Genomic DNA, 23,106 nt, shown 5'->3' with positions numbered 1-23,106 from the left:
GGGTCTAGTTTCCAAAATGGGGTCACTTGTGGGGAGTTTCAATAGTTTAGGCACATCAGAGGCTCTCCAAACGTGACATGACACCCGCAGACCATTCCATCAAAGTCTGCATTCCAAAACGTCACTACTTCCCTTCCGAGCCCCGACGTGGGCCCATACAGTAGTTTTCTCCCACATATGAGGTATCACCGTACTTAGGACAAATTGGACAACAACTTTTGGGGTCCAAATTCTCCTGTTACCCTTGGGTAAATAAAAATATTGGGGACTAAAAGATCATGTTTGTGGAAAAAATATGATTTTTTTATTTTCACGCCCGGGCGTTATAAACTTCTGTGAAGCCCTTGGGGGTTCAAAGTGCTCACCACACTTCTAGATAAGTTCCTTGGGGGGTCTAGTATCCAAAATGGTGTCATTTGTGGGGGGTTTCCACTGTTTTGGCACATCAGGGGCTTTCCAAATGCGACATGGCGTCCGATCTCAATTCCAGCCATAAAAGTCAAATGGCGCTGCTTCCCTTCCGAGCTCTGCCATGCGCCCAAATAGTCGTTTACACCCACATATGGGGTATCAGCGTACTCAGGACAAATTGCACAATAACATTTAGGGTTCTGTTACCCTTGGGAAAATAAAAATTGGGGGTGAAAAGATCATTTTTGTGGAAAAAATATGATTTTTTAATTGTACCGCTGTACGTTATAAACTTCTGTGAAGCTCTTGTGGGTTCAAAGTTCTCACCACATATCTAGATAAGTTCCTTGGGGGGGTCTAGTTTCCAAAATGGGGTCACTTGTGGGGGGTTCCACTGTTTAGGTACATCAGGGGCTCTCCAAACGCGACATGGCGTCCGATCTGAATTCCAGCCAATTTTGCATTGAAAAAGTCAAACGGCGCTCCTTCCCTTCTGAGCTCTGCCATGTGCCGAAACAGTGGTTCCCCCCCACATATCAGGTATCAGCGTACTCAGGACAAGTTGCACAATAACTTTTGCAGTCCAATTTCTCCTGTTGGTAAAATAAAAAAAATTGGACCTGAAGTAATTTTTTTGTGAAAAAAAGGTAAATGTTCATTTTTTTTAAACATTCAAAAAATTCCTGTGAAGCGCCTGAAGGGTTAATAAACTTCTTGAATGTGGTTTTGAGCACCTCGAGGGGTGCAGTTTTTAGAATGGTGTCACTTTTGGGTATTTTCTATCATATAGACCCCTCAAAGTGACTTCAAATGTGATGTGGGCCGTAAAAATAAAATGGTGTTGTAAAAATGAGAAATCGCTGGTCAACTTTTAACCATTATAACTTTCTAACGAAAAAAAAATTTTGGTACCAAAATTGTGCTGATGTAAAGTAAACATGCGGGAAATGTTATTTATTAAGTTTTTTGTGTGCCATATCTCTATGATTTAAGGGAATGAAAATTCAAAGTTGGAAAATTGCGAAATTTTCAAAATTTTCATTTTTTTCCCAAATAAGCGCCAAGTTATTTGAATGAAATTTTACCACTAACATAAAGTATAATATGTCATGAGAAAACAATGTCAGAATCACCAGGATCCATGGAAGCGTTTCAGAGTTATTACCTCATAAAGGGACAGTGGTCAGAATTGTAAAAATTGGCCCGGTCATGAATGTGCAAACCACCCTCGGGGGTAAAGGGGTTAAGGTTGGACTTCAGAAAGGCAGATTTTAATGGATACAGGAAAAGGGTAGGAAAGTTCCAAAGGCTGGATGTTCTAAAGGACAGAGATGTCCAAAGATGGGAGATTGTGCGGTGAGAATTTAATTTAGCATAATCGGTAATAATCCCAAAAAGAAGAATTGGAAGCATTTAAAGAGACCAGGATGGATGAACACAGAGCTTAATCACTTGTTAAAGAAAAGTATACCAAATGGAAAGATGGGAGCATATCTAAAGATGAATATAATGTTGTCTACAGGGAATGCAGGGCAAGCATTAGAAGCTCTAAAGCCAATAATGAAGTTAGGCATGCAAGGGAGACCAAAAGCAATATAAAAGGATTTTGGGGGTATGTCCTATGCAAAAGTCAAATATGCTATTTGGAGAAGTACACATGCCCCTATCTTCAAAAATAAGACAAGAGCCAGGAAATTACAGGCTGGTGAGCCTAAAGGGCCTGTTACACTAAGCGATATCGCTAGCAATATCGCTATAATGTCACTGGTTTTTGTGACGTTATAGCGATATTGCTAGCGATATCGCTATGTCTGATACTTACCTCCGACTGGCTCCCCCACTGGTTATCGCTGATCGCGCGAGAACGTCCTGGGCCGTTTCTCGTCGTCAACTTCCTGCTGGGCTTCCTGTGGCGCCGACGAGTGACGCGTGGATGCGGCCGGGAGGACGTCATCGCCACGTCTGACAGGTAAGTAGCGACCCCCGACCGCTGCTATGTCGCTGGTGAGATCTGCCTGTGTGGCAGCTCACTAGCGATCCTGACCGCGTCATATTGCTGGTCGGGATCGCTGGTGCATCGTTAAGTGTGACAGTACCTTTACTTCTATATCAGGAAACCTCTTTGAAAAAAATATTAAACAGCATATATGTAAGTGGATAAGAATACAGTAATTAACCAGGGCCAGCAAGGGTTTGCAGCAAACAAGTCATGCCAGACTAATCTAATTTCATTCTATGACGGAATCACTGACTGGGAGAAACAAGAAAATGCCGTAGATATATTATATCCTGACCAGCAAAGTATTTGATAAAGTATCTCATATTATCCTTGACCAAGTATGGGATTGACAAGGCTACGGTTAGGTGGATTCATAACTGGCTCAGTGATCGTACTCAAAGAGTGGTTATAAATGGTTGCAAATCCAACTGGAACTGTGTTTCGGGTGGGTACTACCAGGCTCTGTCCTGGCCCCAGTGTTGTTCAACATTTTTATAAATTGTCTAGATAACTGCACTGAAAACAAACTGATCAAATTTGCAGACCATGCAAAGCTAGGATGAATAGCTAACACTAGAGAACTAGAGAAGACAGAGAAAGGATTCAGAAGGACAATGTTCAGAATTGAACAACTGGCAGCACTAACAGAATGGTATTTAAAAGAGAAATGCAAGTTTCTACATCTGGGCAAGAAAAACGAAAATTACATCCCACAGAATGGAAGGAATAGAACTAAGCAACAGCACATCTGAAAAAGATCTGGGTAAACTAATAGATCACAGATTGCACATCAGTCAACAGTGTGGTGCAGCAGCAAAAAAAGGCAAACACAGTTCTAGGATCTTTTAACAAATTTACACCCAAGGTGGTTTGCATGTTAATGACCAGGCCAATTTTTACAATTCTGACCAGTGACACTTTATGAGGTCATAATTCTAGAACGCTTCAACAGATCCCCCTGATTCGAAGAATATTTTTTCGTGACATATTGTACTTCATGATAGGGGTAAAATTTCTTCGATATAACGTGTGTTTATTTGTGAAAAAAACAAGAAATTTGGTGAAAAATTCAAACATATTGCAATTTTCAAACTTTGAATTCTCATGTCCTTAAATCAGTGAGGTTGTCACACAAAAAAAGTTAATAAATAACATTGCCCAGATGTCTACTTTACATAAGCACAAATTTTTAAACAAATTGTTTTGGTTTTTTTCTAAGGAAGTTATAAAAGTTAAAAGTTGACCAGCGATTTCTCCTTCTTCTAACAAAATTTACATTTTTTTAGGGACCACATCACATTTGAAGTGACTTTGAGGGGTCTATATGATAGAAAATACCAAAAAGTGACACCATTCTAAAACGGCTCCCTTCAAGCTGCTTAAAACCACCTTCAAGAAATTTATTAACCCTTCAGGTGCTTCACAGGAATTTTTGGAATGTGGAAAAAAATGACATTTAACTTTTTTCACAAAAAAATTAATTTAGATCCAGATTATTTTCACAAGGGTAACAGGAAAAAATGGATCCCAAAATTTGTTGTGCAATTTATCCTAAGCATGCCAAAACCCCATATGTGGAGGAAAACCACTGTTTGGCAGCACGGCAGAGCTCGGAAGGAAAGGAGTGCCATTTGACTTTTTGAAAGCACAATTTGCTGGAACAATTAGCAGATGCCATGTCACTTTTGGAGAGCCCCTGATGTGCCCAAATAGTGGAAACCCCCACAAGTCACCCCATTTTGGAAACTAGACCCCTCAAGGAACTTATCTACATGTGTGGTGAGCACTTTGAACCCCTAGATGCTTCACAGAAGTTTATAACGTTGAGCTGTGAAAATAAAAAAAGAAACACAAACTGAAAATATAGGGGGAGGTTCTGAGGCTGAGTCGCAAGGAGTGGGAGGGAAGGGGGGGAAGGTATAGGGTTGTTAAGTAAGGTTGGATTTAAGACAGTGATCTGTGATGAGACAGATCAGCGATCTGTCACAGGACAGTGATGTCCCACCTGGGACTATGTAATGAAAAAAAAAAAAAAAAAGTGTTAAAATAATTTTAAAAAAATCACCAAATAAATTAGAAAAAAAAAATAAAAAATTCCCCCAATAAATCCATTTTCTGGAAATAAAAAAAACCCAAAACAATAAAAGTACACATATTAGGTATCGCCACGTCCATAACGACCTGCCCTATAAAACTGTCCCATTAGATAACCCCTTTAGTGAACCCCTTAAAAAATAAAAAAAACGAAGCAAAAAATAATGATTTATTATCATACCGCCAAACAAAAAGTGCAATAACGCGCGATCAAAAAGACGCATATAAATATCCATGGTACCGCTGAAAACGACATCTTGTCCCGCAAAAAACGAGCCGCCACGCAGCATCATCAACGAAAAAATAAAAAAGTTATAGCTCGCAGAATAAAGCGATGCAAAAATAATTATTTTTTATATAAAATAGTTTTCATTGCATAAAGCCGACCAAACATAAAAAAATGACCTAAATGAGGTATCGCTGTAACCGTACTGACCCGAAGAATAAAACCGCTTTATCAATTTTACCGCACGCGGAATGGTGTAAACGCACCCCCCCAAAAGAAATTCATGATACGCTGGTTTTTGTTCATTCTGCGTCCCAAAAATCGGAATAAAAAGCGATCAAAAAATGTCACGTGCCCGAAAATGGTACCAATAAAAGCGTCAACTCGTCCCGCAAAAAATAAGACCTCACATGACTCGGTGGGTCAAAATACAGAAAAATTATAGCTCTCAATATGTGGTGATGCAAAAACTATTTTTACAATAAAAAGCGTCTTTTAGCGTATGACAGCTGCCAAATATAAAAACCGCCAAAAATAGTAAATCAACCCCCCCCCGTTATCACCCCCTTAGTAAGGGAAAAATAATAAAATTAAAAGAAAATGTATTTATTTCCATTTTCCCATTAGGGTTAGGGCTAGGGCCAGGGCTAGGGTTAGGGTTAGGGCTGAGATTAGGGTTAGGGGTGTGTTGGGGTTAGGGTTGGAGTTAGAATTGGGGGTTTCCACTATTTGGGCACATCAGGTGCTCTCCAAATGCAACATGGCGTCTGATCTCAATTCCAGCCAATTCTGAGTTGAAAAAGTCAAATGGTGCTCCTTCCCTTCCAAGCTCTGCCATGCGCCCAAACAGTGTTTTACCCCCACATGTAGGGTATCAGCCTACTCAGGACAAATTGCAAAACAACTTTTGGGGTCCAATTTCTCCTGTTACCGTTAGGAAAATAAAAAATTGGGGGCAAAAATATCATTTTTGTGGAAAAAAATGATTTTTTTATTTTCACGCCCGGGCGTTATAAACTACTGTGAAGCACTTGGGGGTTCAAAGTGCTCACCACACATCTAAATAAGTTCCGTGGGGGGTCTAGTGTCCAAAATGGGGTCACTTGTGGGGAGTTTCAATAGTTTAGGTAGATCAGGGGCTCTCCAAACGCACATGACACCCGCAGACCATTCCATCAAAGTCTGCATTCCAAAACGTCACTACTTCCCTTCCGAGCCTCGACGTGTGCCCATACAATATTTTGCTCCCACATATGGGGTATCAGTGTACTCAGGAAAAATTGGACAACAACTTTTGGGGTCTAATTTCTCCTGTTACCCTTAGGAAAATAAAAAAATTGGGGACTAATTGATCATACTTGTGGAAAAAATACGATTTTTTTATTTTCATGCCCGGGCATTATAAACTTCTGTGAAGCCCTTGGGGGTTCAAAGTGCTCACCACACATCTAGCTAAATTCCTTAGGGGGTCTAGTTTTCAAAATGGGGTCATTTGTGGGGGGTTTCCACTGTTAAGGTACATCAGGGGCTCTCCAAAGGCAACATGACACCCGCAGACCATTCCATCAAAGTCTGCATTCCAAAACGTCACTACTTCCCTTCCGAGCCCCGACGTGTGCCCATACAGTAGTTTTCTCCCACATATGGGGTGTCAGCGTACTCAGGACAAATTGGACAACAACTTTTGGGGTTCAATTTCTCCTGTTACCCTTGGAAAAATAAAAAAATTGGGGACTAATTGATCATGCTTGTGGAAAAAATACGATTTTTTTTATTTTCATGCCCGGGCATTATAAACTTCTGTGAAGCCCTTGGGGGTTCAAAGTGCTCATCACACATCTAGATAAATTCCATGGGGGGGTCTAGTTTCCAAAATAGTGTCATTTGTGGGGGGTTTCCACTGTTTTGGTACATCAGGGGCTTTCCAAACGCGACATGGTGTCAGATCTCAATTCCAGCCAAAAACGTCAAATGGCGCTGCTTCCCTTCCGAGCTCTGCCATGCGCCCAAATAGTGGTTTACCCCCACATGTGGGGTATCAGCGTACTCAGGACAAATTGCACAATAACTTTTAGGGTCCTGTTACCCTTGGAAAAATAAGAATTGAGGGTGAAAAGATTATTTTTGATTTTTTAGTTGTACGGCTGTATGTTATAAACTTCTATGAAGCCCTTGGGGGTTCAAATTCTCACCACTAGTGTTGAGCATTCCGATACCGCAAGTATCGGGTATCGGCCGATACTTGCTGTATCGGAATTCCGATACCGACTTCCGATATTTTTTCAATATCGGAAGTCGGCATCGGAATCGGAAGTTCAAAGTTGATTGACAGCCTGACGTCATCATGATGCGCGGTGTGTGCGCATCATGATGCGCCGTCATTTCTGGCCTTCCGGGGGTCTCTGCCGGCCTGCCGGGGGGCTGTGCCGACTGCCCGGGGTCTGTACCGGCCTGCCGGGGGGTTGTGCCGGCCTGCCGGTGGTCTGTGCACCCTGTGGGGGTCTGTACCGGCCTGCCGGGGGGCTGTGCCGGCCTGCCGGTGGTCTGTGCACCCTGTGGGGGTCTGTACCGGCCTGCCGGGGGGGCTGTGCCGGCCTGCCGGGGGGCTGTGCTGATGTCCGGGGGTCTGTGCAAGCATCGTCCGATGGGACTACAAGTCCCATCTGGCGATGCCTGCTACCATGACAGTGATTGACACATTAGCCAATGATGGGACAGTAGTAGTCCCATCATCCGGCTAATGTGTTAAATGTTAAAAAAAAAAAAAAATACTACATACATACTACATACATACTACATGCATGCTACATACATACTACATGCTACATACATACTACATAACACATATATACTACATACATACTACATACATACTACATGCATGCTACATACATACTACATGCTACATACATACTACATGCATGCTACATGCATGCTACATACATACTACATGCTACATACATACTACATATATACTACATACTACATACATACTACATACATACTACATACATGCTACATACATACTACATGCTACATACATACTACATATATACTACATGCATGCTACATACATACTACATGCTACATACATACTACATATATACTACATACATACTACATACATGCTACATGCATGCTACATACATACTACATATATACTACATACATACTACATACATGCTACATACATGCTACATACATACTGCATGCTACATACATACTACATACATACTACATACATACTACATACATACTACATGCATGCTACATATATACATACTGCATGCTACATATATACATACTGCATGCATGCTACATACATAACACATATATACTACATGCATGCTACATACTACATATATACTACATGCATGCTACATACATACTACATGCTACATACATACCACATATATACTACATACATACTACATGCTACATACATACTACATATATACTACATGCATGCTACATACATACTGCATGCTACATGCATGCTACATACATACTACATACATACTACATGCTACATACATACCACATATATACTACATACATACTACATACATACTGATGCTGCAGTTCTCTACCCAAGATCGTCGTGGGACACACTCGTGGACTGCTTCGGATCGTGGGTGAGTATTTTTGTGGTTTGTTATGTTAATATTTATTCCGTAAAAGACAATGGCTTCGGGGAACAATGTGACAAGTATTGGTAAGTATGTTACTCTATGTTATATGTACTGTATGTCTATGTATGTATTGTATGAATGTATTGTATGTAGTATGTATGTAGTATATATGTGGTATGTATGTAGCATGTAGTATGTATGTAGTATGTATGTAGCATGCATGTAGCATGCAGTATGTATGTATCATGCATGTAGTATATATGTAGTATGTATGTATGTAGTATGTATGTGGTATGTATGTAGCATGTAGCATGCATGTAGTATGTATGTAGTATATATGTGGTATGTATGTAGCATGTAGTATGTATGTAGCATGCAGTATGTATGTAGCATGCATGTAGTATATATGTAGTATGTATGTAGCATATATGTAGTATGTATGTAGCATGTAATATGTATGTAGCATGCAGTATGTATGTAGCATGCATGTAGTATATATGTAGTATGTATGTAGCATATATGTAGTATGTAGCATATAGTATATATGTAGTATGCATGTTGCATGCATGTAGTATATATGTAGTATGTATGTTGCATGTAGTATATATGTAGTATGTATGTTGCATGTAGTATATATGTAGTATGAATGTAGCATGTATGTAGTATGTAGTATGAATGTAGCATGTATGTAGTATGCATGTTGTATGTATGTAGCATGTAATTTTTTTTTTTTTTTTTACATTCAACACATTAGCCGGATGATGGGACTACTACTGTCCCATCATTGGCTAATGTGTCAATCACTGTCATGGTAGCAGGCATCGCCCGATGGGACTTGTAGTCCCATCGGACGATGCCTGCACAGACCCCCGAAGCCTGCACAGCCCCCCGGCAGGCCGGCACAGCCCCCCGGCAGGCCGGCACAGCCCACCGGAGCCTGCACAGCCCCCCGGCAGGCCGGCACAGACCACCGGAGCCTGCACAGCCCCCCGGCAGGCCGGCACAGCCCCCCGGCAGGCCGGCACAGCCCACCGGAGCCTGCACAGCCCCCCGGCAGGCCTGCACAGACCACCGGAGCCTGCACAGACCCCCTGGCAGGCCGGCACAGCCCCCCGAAAGGCCCGTACAGACCCCAGAGAGGCTGTACAAGGGAAAAACAGGATTTTTCTTATTCCGATACCGGAAGTCCCATAGACTTGAATGGGACTTCCGGTATCGGAATCGGCGATACCGATACTTTTTTTTAAGATCGGCCGATCCATTCGGATCCGATACTTTGAAGTATCGGACGGTATCGCTCAACTCTACTCACCACACATCTAGATAAGATCCTTGGGGGGTCTAGTTTGCAAAATGGGGTCATTTGTGGGGGGTTTCCACTGTTTTGGTACATCAGGGGTTTTCCAATCGCGACAAGGTGTCCGATCTGAATTCCAGCCAATTTTGCATTGAAAAAGTCAAACGGCGCTCCTTCCCTTCTGAGCTCTGCCATGCGCCGAAACAGTGGTTCCCCCCCACATATCAGGTATCAGCGTACTCAGGACAAATTGCACAATAACTTTTGCAGTCCAATTTCTCCTGTTACCCTTGGTAAAATAAAAAAAATTGAACCTGAAGTATTTTATTTGTGAAAAAACATTAGATGTTCATTTTTTTTTAAATATTCCAAAAATTCCTGTGACGCACCTAAAGGGTTAATAAACTTCTCGAGTGTGGTTTTGAGCACCTTAAGGGGTGCAGTTTTTAGAATGGTGTCACTTTTGGGTATTTTCTATCATATAGACCCCTAAAAGTGGCTTCAAATGTGATGTGGTCCGTAAAAATAAAATGGTGTTGCAAAAATGAGAAATTGCTGGTCAATTTTTAACCCTTATAACTTCCTAACAATAAAAATTTTGGTTCCAAAATTGTGCTGATGTAAAGTAAACATGTGGGAAATGTTACTTATCAAGTTTTTTGTGTGCCGTATCTCTGTGATTTAAGGGCATAAAAATTCAAAGTTGGAAAATTGCGAAATTTTCGCCAAATTTCCGTTTTTTCACAAAGAAACGCAAGTTATTTGAATGAAATTTTACCACTAACATGAAGTACAATATGTCACGAGAAAACAATGTCAGAATCACCGGGATCTATGGAAGCGTTTCAGAGTTATTACCTCATAAAGGGACAGTGGTCAGAATTGTAAAAATTGGCCCGGTCATGAACGTGCAAACCACCCTTGGGGGTGAAGGGTTTAAGGAATGATTTGAGGATGCCATGACACATTGGCAGAGCCCCTGAGGTGCCAGAACAACAGAAGCCCCCATATGTGAACTTATTTTACAAACTACAATCCCCAATGAATTTATCTAGGGGGTGCAGTGATCATATTGTCACCACCTGTGCCTCACAGAATTTCATACCATTGAGCAGTAAAGAAAGAATAAATTATATTTTTTACCACTAAAATGCTTTTTTTAGCCCCAAGTTTTTAACTTTTCTAAAGGCCAATAGTATTTTTTATTTTTTTATTTACAACAAACCGAGATCCATTTTCTCCTGAGTGCGCCAATACCCTACATGTAATCGGAAAATAATTTTCAGGCACAGTGCAAAGCTCAGAACGGAAGGAGCGCCAGATTTTACTATTATGGTTTGCAGGTGCCATTACCCACTGGCAGAGCCCTGGAGTTGCCAGAACAGCAGAACTCCCATAAGTGACCCCATTTTACAAACTACACCTCTCAGCAAGTTCATCTGGGGGTGGAGTGATCATATTGACACCATGGGTGTGTTACAGAATTTTATACCTCAATACCCCATATGTGGCTGTACAGTACTGCTTAACCATACGGGGAGACTCGGGAGGGACCGAGCGCTATTTGCCTCCTGAAGCGCAGCAAATTTTCGTAGAATAGTTTGTGGACTCAATATACAGAGCCCCTAATTGCTAGAAGTGATCCCATTTTGGAAATTATGCCCCTTTTGGAGTTTATCTACAGGTGTAGTGACGATTTTGACTCTATGGGAGTTTTCCAGAAGCAATCAGTGGATGCTGCCGAGTGAAAATTGCAAACTGCCGCTGTAATGACCAGTACATTACGTCCAGTTCATGCTTCTGGAGACAAGCACCTGTAATTAAGGCAGGCTCACATCACTATATAAATTTCAAACATGTTGGCACTAAATGTGGTTTAGACACAATGGGGCTCAGAAGGGAGGGGGCATTTGGATTTTGGAGCAGAGAATTTTGTGAATTTCTTTTTGGGGGGGAGAGGAGCCACTTCGCTTTTCCAGAGCCTTTATGCTACTAGTAACGTGGAAACCATTAATTCCATTGACAGATGATGGCCCTGAGTGGGAAGTTGCTTTTTTTGTGGATTGAGTTGCAGCTGTTATAGGGAACATTTTACATAATGTTTGGGATCACATTTATACAGCACTCTACACTGAGCACTTACCTTGGTTTTCCTTCTAAATCTCTGAGTGACATGACAGATGAAACCCCCGATAGATCCATTCCTTCTTTTCAAATGTGCAGAAAACTGTGTCCAATGGCACTTGTATGAAATCCTAAAAAGACGTACGTCACCAAATCACAGGTCAGATGGCGTCCACAATGCCACCATGTGCCTCATTATAGGGAATCTTCCTCCAGGGGTTCTGTCTGAATCACGTACTGTATTTCAGAGATTTACACAGAAACCCCGGTGTAAGTGCTCAGCGCAGAGTGCAAGATAAATGTGCGCCAAGCTTTACTGCGATCTTTGTGAGGCAGAGAATGAACAAAACAGCAAGTGAAGAATTGGTTTCTTTTATTTTTTATGCCGTTTCTCATGTGGTATAAGTGATTAGGCAACTTTATTCTTCGGGTCAGTGCGCTTACAGCTATACCAGATTTATATTGGGTTTTTATGTTTGGCTGCTGTCACTCACGCTTTTTATTGCAAAAACTTATTTTTGCATCGCCATATTTTGAAGGCTATAATTTCTCCATATTTCTCCCAACAGGGTCATGTGATGGCTTGTATTTTTGCGGGACGAGTTGACGTTTTTATTGGTACCATTTTCAGACACATGACTTTTTTAATCGATTTCTATTCTGATTTTTGGGAGGCAAAATGAATGAAAACCAGCAATTCAGGATTTTTTTTTCTAGGGGGGGGGTATGTTGTTCCGTGTGTGGTAAAATTGGTAAGGCACTTTTATTCTTTGGGTCAGTACGATTACAGTGATACCACATTTATATCTTTTTTTATGTTTTGCCACTTTTACACTATAAAAACGTTTATTGAGAAAATAATTATTTTTGCATCGCTTTATTCTGACAGCCAAAACTTTTTATTATTTCCACTGATGGAGCTGTATGATGGCTTGTTTTTGCTGGACAAGATGACATTTTCAGAGATACCATGCTTATTGATTACGTTTTAATCCACTTTTTGTTTAGCAGTATAATCATGAAGCATTGTCTTTGCCTTGTTTTGTTATTTTTTTATGGTGTTCACTAAAGGGGCTAACTAGTGGGACAGTTTCATAGGTTAGGTCGTTGCGGACGCGGTGATACCAAATATGTGTACTTTTATTGTTTTGTGGTTTTTTTTCATAAAAATATTTATTTATGGGTACAATATACTGCATTTTTTTTTTTTAAATATTTTTACAATTTATTTTAAACCTTTTTTTTTTTTTGCCCCACTATGGGACTATCATTTTTTGCAGGCTGATCGCTTGTATACCACAGGGATGCAGCAGCATCCCTATGCTATGCAAACTGTCAGCGCTCTCAATGACAGAGTAAGTTGCTGATCATGCTCTGAGCATGATTCTAGCAACTTTCCTGGCTCTGGTGAGCCAGATGTCGTCAAGATGACATCGGGTCACCATGGCAATGATCAGGACTCCGCGTGATCTCCGATTCAAGGGCAGAGAGGCTGTCATCTCTCTGCCGGCTCCCAAAATAATGCGCTCGAGTTCGATCGCAGAATTTCAGGGGTTAAAGTGCGGGGAGCGGTGCGGGACCAATCTTGGCATTTAGTGCCAGGTGTCAGCTGTCAGAATCCCACAGCTCGTGTGCGGGCAGACTCTTCGGGACGTATCCATACATCCCAGGTCAATAAAACTCAGGTCACAGGATTCGTCCAAGGTAGTAAAGGGGTAAATAGAAGCATAGAGTCTAGATCACATGAATTAATTATCCCCCTCTACTCCTCCTTGGTCAGACCTCATCTGTAATACTGTGTTCAGTTCTGGGCATCACAAAATAAAAAAGACATTGAAAAACTGGAGCAAGTTCAGAGAAGAGCTACCAGGATGATGAGCGGACTGCAAAGGAAGTCCTACAAGGAACAGTTAAAGGATCTGGAAATGTTTAGCTTGTAAAAAAGAAGACTGAGAGGAGACTTAATAGCTGTTTACAAATATATGAAGGGCTGTCACAGTGTAGCGGGATCATCATTATTCTCATTTACACAAGGAAACACGAGAAGCAATGGAATGAAACTGAAATGGAGAAGATACAGATTAGATATTAGAAATAACTTTTTGACAGCGAGGATGATCAATGAGTGGAACAGGCTGCCACAAGAGGTGGCGAGTTCACCTTCAATGGGAGCCTTCAAACAGAGCCTGGACAGACCTCTGTCTGAGATGGTTTAGTGAATCCTGCATTGAGTAGGGGTCAGACAACATGACCTCGGAGGTCCCTTCAAACTCTAAAGGCCCCTTTACATTTAGCGATGCACCAGCGATCCCGACCAGTGATATGACCCGGTCAGGATCGCTGGTGCATCGCTAAATGATCGCTAGTGAGCTTCCACACAGGAAGATCTCACAGCGGTGCAGCAGCGATACAGCGGACGATACTTACCTTTCAGACGCGGCGATCCTGACGTCCTCCGTCCGCGCGTCGCTCGTCGGCGCCAGCAGGAAGCGCCCGACGAGAAATGGAGCTGTGCGATCTCGCGTGATCAGAGATGGACAGCTGGGGAGCCGTTCGGAGGTAAGTATCACACATAGCGATATTGTTAGCGATATCGCTATGTGTAAAACCCCCTTAACATTCTAGGATTCGATGATCTAAGGGCTGTCCTTCAAGAAGAGTGTGATGCCTCAGCGGACAATAACTTCACTTGTGAAAAGCAGGAGACATTGTTGTCAGCAGTAATTGATGCTTAAGGCCACAGGACAAGTTATTGAGACATTAACAGTGATTGTTGGGGTATACCACCACTGGTGGTGGCTTTTGTTTCAATACATTGTTTGAGATGAGAAAATGACCATCGCTGCTCCCTACTGTCAGGATAAAATATCACTGGAGTGGAAACTTTTTACTGTATGTTTTCTATAAATTTTGCCCGAAAGTCAAATATCCCTTTTTGTGAGTAGTGTACAGTATATGCCTCTGACCTGTAGTGTAAGAAATGTGAAGCTTTTGGATGCAACATGTGATAAAACACTGTTCCCACCCAACAGAACGATCTTTTCAATAAAAAAAAAAATTCTCAGTAGATTTATTCGAGTATTTTATCCTTTTAAACGATGGAGAAATGTAAAGCACATAATGGATTGTAAAAAGTACCATCTATTTAAGCTGCCTATTACTGGTCACAGGAATTAATTTTTGTAGAACTCAGCCCTATTTTTACTGGTGTCTTAATGTTTTAATAATTTTCCTTAAGGCTCATTCACACGTCAGTATTTGGTCAGTATTTTGCATCAGTGTTTGTATGCCAAAGCCAGGAATGGAACTTACCAAGAAAAAAATATAATTGAAAGACTGATGTTCTTTATTTTAGAGACACTCCTGGTTTTGGCATACAAATACTGATGAAATACTGATCAAAAATACTGATGTGTGAAAGAGGCCTTACAGAAAGCAGCAGCTGTGATCCCTGCCTATCCTGTCTGTAGACTATTTTGCTTCCTCTCCTCAGCAGCTGTGATCCTGGCTGTAGACTCTTTTTCTTCCTCTTCTCCTCAGCAGCTGTGTACCCTGCCTGTCCTGTCTGAAGACTCTTTTGCTTCCTCTACTCCTCAGCAGTAGTGATCCTGGCTGTCCTGTCTGTAGACTATTTTGCTACCTCTCCTCAGCAGCTGTGATCCTGGCTGTAGGCTCTTGCTTCCTCTCCTCCTCGGCAGCTGTGGCCCCTGCCTGTCCTGGCTGTAGATTATTTTGCTTCCTCTCCACAGCAGCTGTGATCCTGACTGTAGACTCTTTTTCTTCTTCTCCCCCTCAGCAGCTGCGATCCCTGCCTGTTCTGGCTGTAGACTCTTTTGCTTCCTCTCCTCCTTAGCAGCTGTGATCCTGCCTGTCCTGGTTGTAGACTTTTTTGCTTCCTCTCCTCCTTAGCAGCTGTGATCCCTGCCTGTCCTGGCTGTAGACTATTTTGCTTCCTCTCCTCCTCAGCAGCTGTGTACCCTGCCTGTCCTGTCTGAAGACTCTTTTGCTTCCTCTACTCCTCAGCAGTTGTGATCCTGGCTGTCCTGTCTGTAGACTCTTCTGCTTCTTCTCCTCCTCAGCAGCTGTGATCCTGTCTGTCCTGGCTGTAGGGATTAATGACCCTCTCACCTTGCATGTGGCACCTCTGTAGTTATGTCATCTTCATGGGTCTCTTCACTTAGCATTGGACTTCTTTTCCTGGTGATTGTAAAAAAAAAATATATATCTGTGTTATTTTCAGGTATAAGGATAGGACGATGAAAAGTCACAGAGCAAACACCAGTAGGTCCACTATAATTAGTGCATTAGATGAAATCGAAAAAGTCTGATACTGCTTCTACCTGACATTTACCATCATGGGTCATATCCCCAAACAAGTTCCATGTTTGTATGTCAGAAGTAGTGCCAGTAAACTCTCCACAAAATATATACTGCTGCTAAAGTTCTAAAATAATGAAAAAACTGCTATTATTCACCTGTTATAGTGGATTAAAGGCGGAGGGATGAGGCCGCTGGGCGGTGGATTACAGGAGGAGGGATGAGGCCGACAGGCGTTGGAATATTGGTGGAGGGATGAGGCAGCCAGGGCAGTGGATTACAGGTGGAGGAATGAGACCGATGGGAGGTGGATTACACGCGGAGGGATGAGGTAGATGGGTGGTGGATTACAATAGGAGGGCTGAGGCCAACGCAAAGTGGATTACAGGTGGGGAGATGGGCAGACAGGTGATGGATTACAGTAGGAGGGCTGAGGCCGACGGGCGTTGGATTACAGGCAGAGGCATGAGGTTGACGGGTGGTGGATTACAGGTGGAAAGATGAGGCAGACAGGCGGTATAGTACAGGCGGAGGGCTGAGGACAATCGGTGAATTACAGGCGGAAGGCTGAGGCCAACGGGCGGTGGATTATAGGAGGAGAGATGAGGCAACGGGTGGTGGAATACAGTAGAAAGGCTGCGGCTGACGGGAGATGGAGTACAAGCGGAGGGCTGAGGCCGGCGGGCAGTGAATTACAGGCGGAGGGCTGAAGCCAACGCAAGGTGGATTACAGGCGGAGGGATGAGGCCGATGGGAGGTGGTTTACAGTCGTAGGGATAAGGCCAACAGGAGGTGAATTACAGGTGGAAGGATGATGCTGACAGGCGGTGGATTATAATATACAAAAAAGTTGCACTCTATCGTGCTAAAGCATGTCAGCCGCAACACATGCAGGGATTGCCTGTTTGCTAGTAGAGAGACATGCAGCTGCGCCGATCGGAACATAGTATTCGAGCACACCGAAAATACTGTTAGCACCTGAGAATGCTTGAATAACACCTTATCCGAGCACGTTCGCTCATCACTACAGTATTCACCAACTTATTGACGATGCTTAAGGCACAAATACATGGGTAAATTTTGGAAAATCCACAGCAAGTCTGCAATGTGTGAACATGCTTTGAGATTACTTAAGAACTGATTTACCATTCTACCACCTGAATTACCAGGACCTGAATGAGGTATTTTTTTATCACTGTAGTGAAGGGACACACAGACACCCTTACCCAATGACCGAGCCATTCATCTTGGCAAACAGCAATCTAAGAACTTTCTCCTTTTGCTCCCATGTCAGATCTTTAAAATCCACTCTTCCACTCTGAACGTGTGACCTATAAAACACCCCAAGTTCATGATCAGATTGGGATACAGCCGTAGAGGAGTGTGGAGGGTTTACATGATCTATACCATGTCTTTAAAAGCTATTATATCAGTGTGTGTGTCAAAGACGTATCACTGAGTGTTGTGTCATAGACACTGGCACACTCCTGCGCGTTGTAGGGGTCATTATCGCCTGTATGTTTAGTAACATTAGGTTTAAAGACGCATGTGTTTTCTGAAGACGGATATGCCCTGGGTGCAGGTCAGGGTGGCACAGACATCCTAGGTGTTGAGGCGTAAACCAGGGTGACACAGACATCCTAGTAGGTCAGGATGGCAAAGTCATCAGAGGTGCTGAGATTGAGCAGGGCAGAATGGCACAGTTGTGGTAGGTACTGAGAAGGAGTGGACTTTGGTGGCATGAATGCCCCAGGTGCCAAGGGAGTAGGCCAGGGAGGCAGTTACCCTAAGTGACAAGAGCAAGCAGGCCAGTTTGCTAATGAGGCCTAGATCCTGAGAGGTTGCAAGCTATGATTACACAGACTCACCAAGTGCTGAGACGCAGCAGAAAAAGGTGGCACAAATGAAGACCAGGCTAGTATGGTGTAATGGCTAGCATATGTGGCTGTTTAATGTGGGCAGGATAGACTAGAAACGTAGAGGGCAGGTGCTGACTGAAAGTGGGGCTTCTGACTGACATAGACTTGGGAAAGGATGCCTCAGGTACCCAGGGATGAATTCTGACTGTAGAGTAGCACCATACTGATGTAATGACCGAGGGACGAGTGATCTGGGTGTAGGGAAGCAGTTCTCATCTCAATATCAGTACATTACCAGTTATCGGCTGCCATCAGATCATGGCTCACATCATTGCTGCTGTGCTTTTTGTTGTGAAAGGTGCGGACTTTGGGGTACTGCTCAGCCCCTGTCGCTGCCTTCCTCATTTGGCTGTGATATGCCACTTGTGCCACCTTCTGATAATAGTTCCTGCTTGACTTGATCTCCTGCCTCACATGCTCCATCGCCTCCAGGAAGAACTGTTCTACTTGTGTCCTCTCCTGCAGGATGTTGTGGGCCATCTTCTTCACCCGCTTCATCTCACGGTCTTTCAGCTCTAGAGTTTGGTGCAGCATTAGCAGGTCCATGTTTCCTGCTAGATTTGTCGTCGGCTGGAGTGGTTTCTGTGTCCTAGGCAGGGTTGGCTCCTTTTGCTGATTACTCTCCAGAGCACGCTCCAAGGTCCTGATCCTCAGCTGAAATGCTTGGATCTGGCTATTCCTCTCTGATACTTCATGGATCTTTTCCTCAAGAAGCTGTTGATTGGTCTCCTGTGCAAGAAAAAAGAGATTTGAAGAGTGTGTAAATAGCCTATAGCTCCACCAGCTGAATAAATGACAGTACCCCAGCCACAGCCATGTATGGGGGGTAGTTAACCTACAGCTAGTAGAAAAGGCTCAACTCAGGCATGGAATGAATACAGACCTTACCCTGCTGAAAGAGGCCCTGAAGATAACCAATACCACATTCATGATGAGAGCTACTTCATCAGCGGTAATGTTTAGGTGGGTTGTACAGGTAATAACCCCATAACTGGCACGTGATATGGAATCACGCGGGGGGGGGGCATATAAGATCTAAAACACCCATCGCCTTGATAATGCAGACAAGAATAAATCTCACAGCTAATACAGAAAAGAGCCGTCCTGACCTTGTCCTGATGCAGCTGCTTCCTCTCCTCTTGCAGCTGTAGCAGCATTTTCTGGAGCTCATGGGATTCTTTCATATGATAAGAAATGGCTTCCCTCAGACGCACATTCTCCGTAAAGACTGATCTTCCGACATCACCCAACTGCCTGAATGGTGAAAAGAGCAAACCACAAAATCTGACCAAGATACAGACTCCTCTATCACCTCCTGTAGACCCCGCTATCATCTTCCAGACCTCCTCTGCCTCCTCCAGATCACCCCGGTCATCCTTCAGACCTCTGTATCATTATCCTCTTCCTCCTCCAGATGCCTCTGTCCTCTTACATACTCCCATTTCCTCTTCCTCCTCAAGACCCCCTCCTTTCCTCTACCTGCTCCATACCCCTTTGTCTTCTTCCTCCTCTAAACCCATGTATTTTTCATCCTCTTCCAAACCCCGTCATCCTTCAGACATCTGTCCTGTCTTCCTCCAGACCCCCTGTATCATTTTCCTTCTCTAGACCCCTGTACTATTATCCTCAGCCTCCAAATGCCTGTCCTCTTCCATACTCGTTTCCTCTTCCTCCTTCTCCAACCCCCTCCTTTGCTCCACCTGCTCCAGACCCGTTTTTCTTCTATCTACTACAGACCTCTCTGTTCTACTTTTTCTCCTCCAGACTCCTCATCTCTACCTGCTCCAGACCCCTTTGTCCTACTTCTCCTCCTCCAGACCTTTCTGTCGTCTTCCTCCTCTTTCAAGCCCCTTTGTCCTCCTCCAGACCCTTCTGTCCCCTTCCTCCTCCAGACCCTTGTCTTCTTCATCCTCCAGGCCCTTGTTTTCTTCATCCTCAAGCAGACCTCACTCTCATCTTGCTCCTCCTGACCTCTCTGTCTTCCTACAGATTTCTTTGTCCTTATCCAATCTTCTTGATTGTCCTTCCCCTTCAGGCTCCCCTGTCCTTTTCCTTCCTATGTCCTATTCCTCGTTGGACCGCCACATTGTCTAGACTCTTGTGCAGATTATCCCCATAAAGGACTGAAATCTAATTTTAACTAACCCAGTTTCCCATCATTAGCTGATGGAGTTAATCAGAGACTATTTATACAGCAGATTGGCAGGCGTTTCTCTAATGTGTATGTCCAGGTTCATAACTTGACCAGCCCTCAGCCCTTCATTGCAGTATTTCTTGGATATTGGGGGGTGACTGGTGGCTGCAGTGTTTGCACATAGTCTGGGTTTGCTGATCGTACACATCCTAGATACCCTTGATGGGGAGAGCGTGCACACCCTAGAAAGATGGAGAGGGTGACCATTCCATGTGAGGTAAAGCGGGCACGTAGTACATAAGGGAGAGCGTGACCATGCTACTAGATGGAGAGTGTACGTGTACTACACTGAGGGAGAGGGTGGCCTCACTACATGAGGGAGTGCATGTAGTAATAGGACCAGTGGTTATTAGTGAATTTGTTTTTTTTTGTTGTATGAAACCAGTAAAAATAGTTGTTGCCAGTTGGTCCAAACCTGTCTGGTTTGAACTGTGCCATGGTGTAACAGCGGCAATCCCGTGAGCAAATCTCTTAACCCTGTAACAACGTGTATTAAATTGAGGGAAACCATCCTACATAAGACGATTCATCAGCCACATAAAAGGAGGCTTCCAAGATGGCTGTCGTTAACATCAGACGTGTGTGAAAGAGCTCCTGACCCAAAAGTGTTAATCTGTTGCATCCTGCAATAAAAGAGATCTCCCAGCCATCCTTTTTGCACTAGTTGCAGCAATCCACCCATAAGAACCCTCAGTGTGGTATATTGTCAATGCATCCCTGGTCTGTGACTCTGAAGACCCATCCCAAGCCTGACTGAGGCCTACCACACCAGTCCGGAGCCTGGACTCCAGCTGTCCACTTGTTTGACGCCTTCTCCCTGAGGCCGCAGTGGAGGTTCAGCTGAATGGGAGCACTCCCTGACATCACCCGTTCCTATTACCTGACAGGAGAGGTAGGATACTTTAATGCAGGGGTGCTGGAAGTATAGCAGCGAACCTGCCACACGATGTCAGCATCGGGAACCACGAACAACTAACCCCATCGCCAACCCCGGAGAGACGCTACGTTACCTGTGCCAGTGGCTGCCTGGGAAGCCTAGCTGTGACAGAATCCCAGGGGTGAGTGGGGGTGAGCAGAGAGGAGTCGGCGAGGCCGCGGCTCTATGACAGGTGGGATCGGGTGCCAGAAAGTGCAGGGTCAGAGAAGCGCGTACAGCAAGGGGAAATCCCCAGCACTCACAAAGAAAGAACGTGTCACGTCGCCATCGAATACAGGGACTGCTGTTCCTGCTTCGGCCACCAGGAGGCACCAGACTGGCACGTCGCCGTCAGACCTGAGCTCTGCTATTCCGGTCTCGGCCTCTGGGAGGCGCCGGACTGTCATGTCACGGTCAAACTCGGGGACGGCTGTTACTGCCTCGGCCACTGGGAGGCGCCGTGGTCCGCCCGTGGGTACTGCTAACAGGGAGGAGGCTCTTCTGCAGGCATCTGGCGGCTGCAGGCTGCGCTCCTGTCGGTCATGAAGGGGTTGGTGCATCACCATCTGGCCTGGTCCTGGGGGCAGTCCTAATGACGTCATCAGACCGTGAACCTGTGAGGGATGATCTGATCCCTCAAATACCTTGGAGCTGGTCTTGCAGGCCGCCAGATATAGTCTTGGTTTCTCCAGTGTGCTAGTTTGTTATTTGCGATCTTTGATTCTGACCTTTACCTGGATTTCTGACTCTGCTCCTGCCTGACGATTTTGTACCTCTGCCGCCCTCCTGGTTTACGACTCTGACCTTGGCCTGGTTTTTGACGCTGCGACTGCCTAACGATTTTGTACCTCTGCCGCCATCCTGGTTTACGACTCTGACCTTGGCCTGGATTTGACTCTGCTACTGTCTGCCGTTTTGGTACCTCTGCTGCCCGCCTAGTTTAGACTTGGATTTCTGACTACGCTTTTGGCCCCGTTTTTAACCCCTTTCTGGCAACCGTCCTGCTCTGGTCCACTGCTCTTATTCGGACAGCTACCTCCTGGGCTCTGCTGTAAATCCAGATCCCTGTATAGGGGTAAAGGGTATTGGGGTTGCTCGGGGTGCTGTCTTAGGCTGGTTTCAGACTAGCACATTTTACATGCAGCGCACGGCGCCGCTAAGCCCCGCCCCCTGCCCGCCCCGTCCGGTCAATTCATCCTACTATCGCACACGGCTGCATGCGATCTGCGCACCCTATCTTTAGCATAGGGTGCGCAGACCGTGCGCTGGCCGTGCGCTAGAAGGATTTTTGCGTGCGCTGCACACTTTTGGAGGTGCGCCGGTGTGCGCCGAACGCACCATGTTGCATTTTGTTGCGCTCGGCGCACCTACGAAAGTGCGCAGCGCACGCAAAAATCCTACTAGCACACGGCCAGCGCACGGTCTGCGCACCCTATGCTAGTGTGAAACTAGCCTTACTGCAGCCCAGACTCTCAGACGGACGTCACACAACGTGGAGGAGCTCCTAGAGCGCAGGGAGCAAGTATTGGGACCAGAGATTTGACCTATGGACTCTATGCAACCTGACCTGCACGGGCAGAGGCATACCCGTGATGTGTGCCTCACCAGATTATTTTTAATGCTAAGCTGAGCACCTCAATATGGTCAAAACTGGCAACAAGGCAACAGGAGCGACCACCAGGTCATCTACGTCATTCACCCAAGCAGATGTGGACAAGTTTCTCAAAAAACAACACGCCAAACCTTCCAGGTCAAAATCTGTGTCATTTCCCCCTTCAGAAATGCCCTCACTACGTGACTCTGACTTGGAGGGGGAAATAACACAGAAAAGAGCAGGCCTGCTAAAGGACAACCTGTCTCCAGATCTTTTATGAAGCAGATTCTTTCCAAGGCAATTGAATGCATTGTAAAAGATTTATCTGACATCAAACAGGATCTTGCCCACACAGATCAAAGAGTGGACTCCCTAGAATGCAT

General features: G+C 44.3%; 1 protein-coding gene across 2 annotated transcripts in view; it reads right to left on the bottom strand.

Annotated features, from left to right (window-relative positions):
• BBOF1 (basal body orientation factor 1) overlaps positions 1-23,106 on the bottom strand; it is a 102,203-nt gene that overhangs the window by 15,148 nt on the left and 63,949 nt on the right. For both annotated transcript variants that reach the window (XM_073586776.1, XM_073586779.1), the window contains 4 exons: positions 19,129-19,273; positions 18,255-18,748; positions 17,327-17,431; positions 15,912-15,980 (listed from right to left, as the gene is read on the bottom strand). In XM_073586776.1, the coding sequence (XP_073442877.1) occupies positions 15,912-15,980; positions 17,327-17,431; positions 18,255-18,748; positions 19,129-19,273 (813 nt within the window). The remainder of the gene's footprint in view (positions 1-15,911; positions 15,981-17,326; positions 17,432-18,254; positions 18,749-19,128; positions 19,274-23,106) is intronic.

This window comes from Dendrobates tinctorius, unplaced genomic scaffold (assembly GCF_039654945.1).
Source record: "Dendrobates tinctorius isolate UK_male_01 unplaced genomic scaffold, ASM3965494v1 ptg000010l, whole genome shotgun sequence".
NCBI lineage: Eukaryota > Metazoa > Chordata > Amphibia > Anura > Dendrobatidae > Dendrobates > Dendrobates tinctorius.
Note: the sequence above shows the minus strand (reverse complement) of the source record. Positions and strands in the feature narration are given on the sequence as shown.